A 2,716-nucleotide genomic window follows, 5' to 3' on the forward strand; every position below is an offset into this window, starting at 1 on the left:
TATGCTGCAAGGAAGAATGGCAAATGCAAACCCCCTGTACCTGCCCGTCCGGAACCAGAACTAGATGAATTCGGGAGACCGAAAGGTACAAGACTATGCGGAACATGCAATAAAATTGATGGCCACAATTCCAGAACCTGCAAGGCAAGGCAGCTGGCTAAAAAGCTCTTGGAAACACATGAGAAGGTGTATGGGCCTACAGCATCTTCAGGAAATATCAAGGTGCGCATAAGAAACTTGCTTGCTCGCCAGCACATCCCAGAGACAGATGATGAGGAAAAACTGGACACAGATGAAGGTGAATGCTTCGAAGATGAGACGGATGATGAAGAATATGAGCAAGAAGATGAGGATGAAGATATCACCGAACAAGAAGAAACACAAAATACACCAGATGTGGAGGACAAGCTGACAAACTTAAATAAAAAGGGAGGACAAAGGAAATGCAGCGTGTGCAACCTGAGGCTAGGACACTATGCATCAACATGCCCGAACAGGGAAAAGATACTACAGCAACAGATTATTGAACGACAAACAAGCGATGGTGCGATAGTGAAACCACAAGGGGTGAAAGCTTGCGGTACATGCAATAAGATTAGGGGACACAACTCCAGAACTTGCGCAAGAAGACAGCTTGAAGAACAACTATTACAACTACAGTCAACAGAAAATGATAGCAATACCATGGAAGATAGAAGCAAGGATAAGAAAAACAGGAAGAAAACACAGACTACACCAGCAGCTATAAGGAGTACCAGAAAGAGGTAGAACAAAAAGGAAAAAATAGAATAGGAATTGCTCAAAAAACTATAGAGACCTCACTTGTTTATTGAAAAAAAAATATGTATTTTGTTACTGACAAAAAATTACATTAATATACTGCTGAAGTTCACTATTTCTTCATGCTACTGCAAGCGATCTCTATAGTTTATTTTAAACCTCTACACAGGATGTTATGAGAAAAAATATGTTGTATTTGAACTGCTAGACAAGTGTTGACGTGCATGTTGATTAAAAAAATTAACAGTAGAAAGTTCACAACCAATTATCCAGGAAGTTCACTACTTATGACGGGTGAAAAAAATTAGTATGAAAATTAAACAGAAACACACATGCAAAAAAAAATGATAAAAGACAAAAAAGAGTTCAGATATCCACAGCTGCGAAGTTCTCACATACAACTTACGTTATAAAAAATATATTTAAAAAAGGTGTATATATAAAACAAAACTAGGTTCACACACAAAAAAATAGCTAGGAAGTTCACATTGTACTAACATGTCAGTTCACACACACAGTCAAAATGGTTTTCAGCAGTTGAAACATATAAAAACTACTAGGAAGTTCATATTATACAGATACATCAGTTCACACACACAATCAAAAATGGTATCAGCAGTTGAAACACATAAAAAGCTGGGAAGTTCATATTGTACAGACATATCAGTTCACACAAAAAGTTTGAATGGTTGCAGTAGTTCATATTGTACAATATAAGTGTGAAAGTACTGAATAAAAAGGATTGCAAAAAAGTAAAATAGGGACATCTTCATTGTATTATAAAATAAATAAAAGGGATACATAAAAGTAAAAAAATATGACTGCGAAGTTCAGATCTAAAACAAAATAAGGAGTTCTCGTAAACATAAAACCTAAAAAATTTAGGGAAAAAATAAACGATTACAATCTGATCATAGAAAAAAAAGAAAAATGTCCCTACAAAACTAAATTCTTCACCAATCCCTGCCACGCTTCTTCTCAGGATGTTTGAATAAGGAGAAGAAGCCCCTCTCAAACACATCCAGCCTTCGAAAAACCTCGTACGTTGCATATGCGTCCCGTGCAGCATATTCCAAATGCTTAGGCGGTAGAGGCGGCGGATCAGCCCACATCCTGTGCTCTCTCCTTCCAAAACCATCCTTCATCTCAAAATAGATTGGATCTATAATAGCTCCAGCAACATCCTTCAGGCCCTGAGTTCTCTTCTTGTTGTCCGGATCTCTCCATATTGCCTGGATATCCTTCAGATTATGAACATAGTACTTTGAACGTGAGAGAATGTTGCGGTCTTCTGCGACGCAAAACCCAGCAAAAGTGTACCTATAGCCATGAAGAAACTCAGCCAACTTTTCACTCCTCTCATCAGCATGGCATATGTGGTACACAAGAACATCAGTGCCAACACATATCTGGATCACATCAGCTTTCTTCGGATTGAAATAGGTTCCACTGAGTTTATCATACTCAACATCAAGACCAACAATCTTCCTAGAAGAAGAACCGAGGGAAGCTTCAGCATTGGTGATCCACTCCTCAACACTTGATGCTGCATTCGTGTACAGAACAGTCATAGTGGTTGTGCCATGGTAGGGAAGGGTGTACCCGTGGGAAAATGGAGGGTTTGCCATGCAATCGGTGAACAGAGCAAAACCACAGAAGAAAAAGAAAAGAAGAAGAATTGGTGATTCATATGCGCCGAACCAAAAGAGGAAAAAGACCTGTATTTATAGTTTCAGGAATGTAACAAAACACGTCGTGATCCACAAAATCAGGAAACAAACAAATACATATCCAAACAAAACAAAAGAGAACAGCCGAGAGAGAAACAAGAAAACGAAAATCCTGCGGGATAACAAACAAAGGGATCTTATCCGGGTCCAGGGTGAATTCACGTGCAAGCACAAAACAAAAAAGGTTTAAACATAAAAAAAATACA

The 2,716-nt window shown here is 38.4% G+C and overlaps 1 protein-coding gene across 1 annotated transcript; it reads right to left on the reverse strand.

Moving 5' to 3' along the window:
• Positions 1–1,733: 1,733 nt before the first annotated feature.
• LOC127310842 (uncharacterized) lies at positions 1,734–2,351 on the reverse strand. The gene has a single exon (XM_051341475.1). The coding sequence runs from the start codon at positions 2,349–2,351 to the stop codon at positions 1,734–1,736; it is 618 nt and encodes a 205-aa protein (XP_051197435.1).
• Between the last annotated feature and the right edge of the window lie 365 nt (positions 2,352–2,716).

This window comes from Lolium perenne, chromosome 6 (genome assembly GCF_019359855.2).
Source record: "Lolium perenne isolate Kyuss_39 chromosome 6, Kyuss_2.0, whole genome shotgun sequence".
Taxonomy (NCBI): Eukaryota; Viridiplantae; Streptophyta; class Magnoliopsida; order Poales; family Poaceae; genus Lolium; species Lolium perenne.

Coding starts and splice junctions, on each gene's coding strand:
- LOC127310842 (XM_051341475.1), bottom strand. CDS start 2,351: ATGACTGTTCTGTACACGAATGCAGCATCAAGTGTTGAGGAGTGGATC.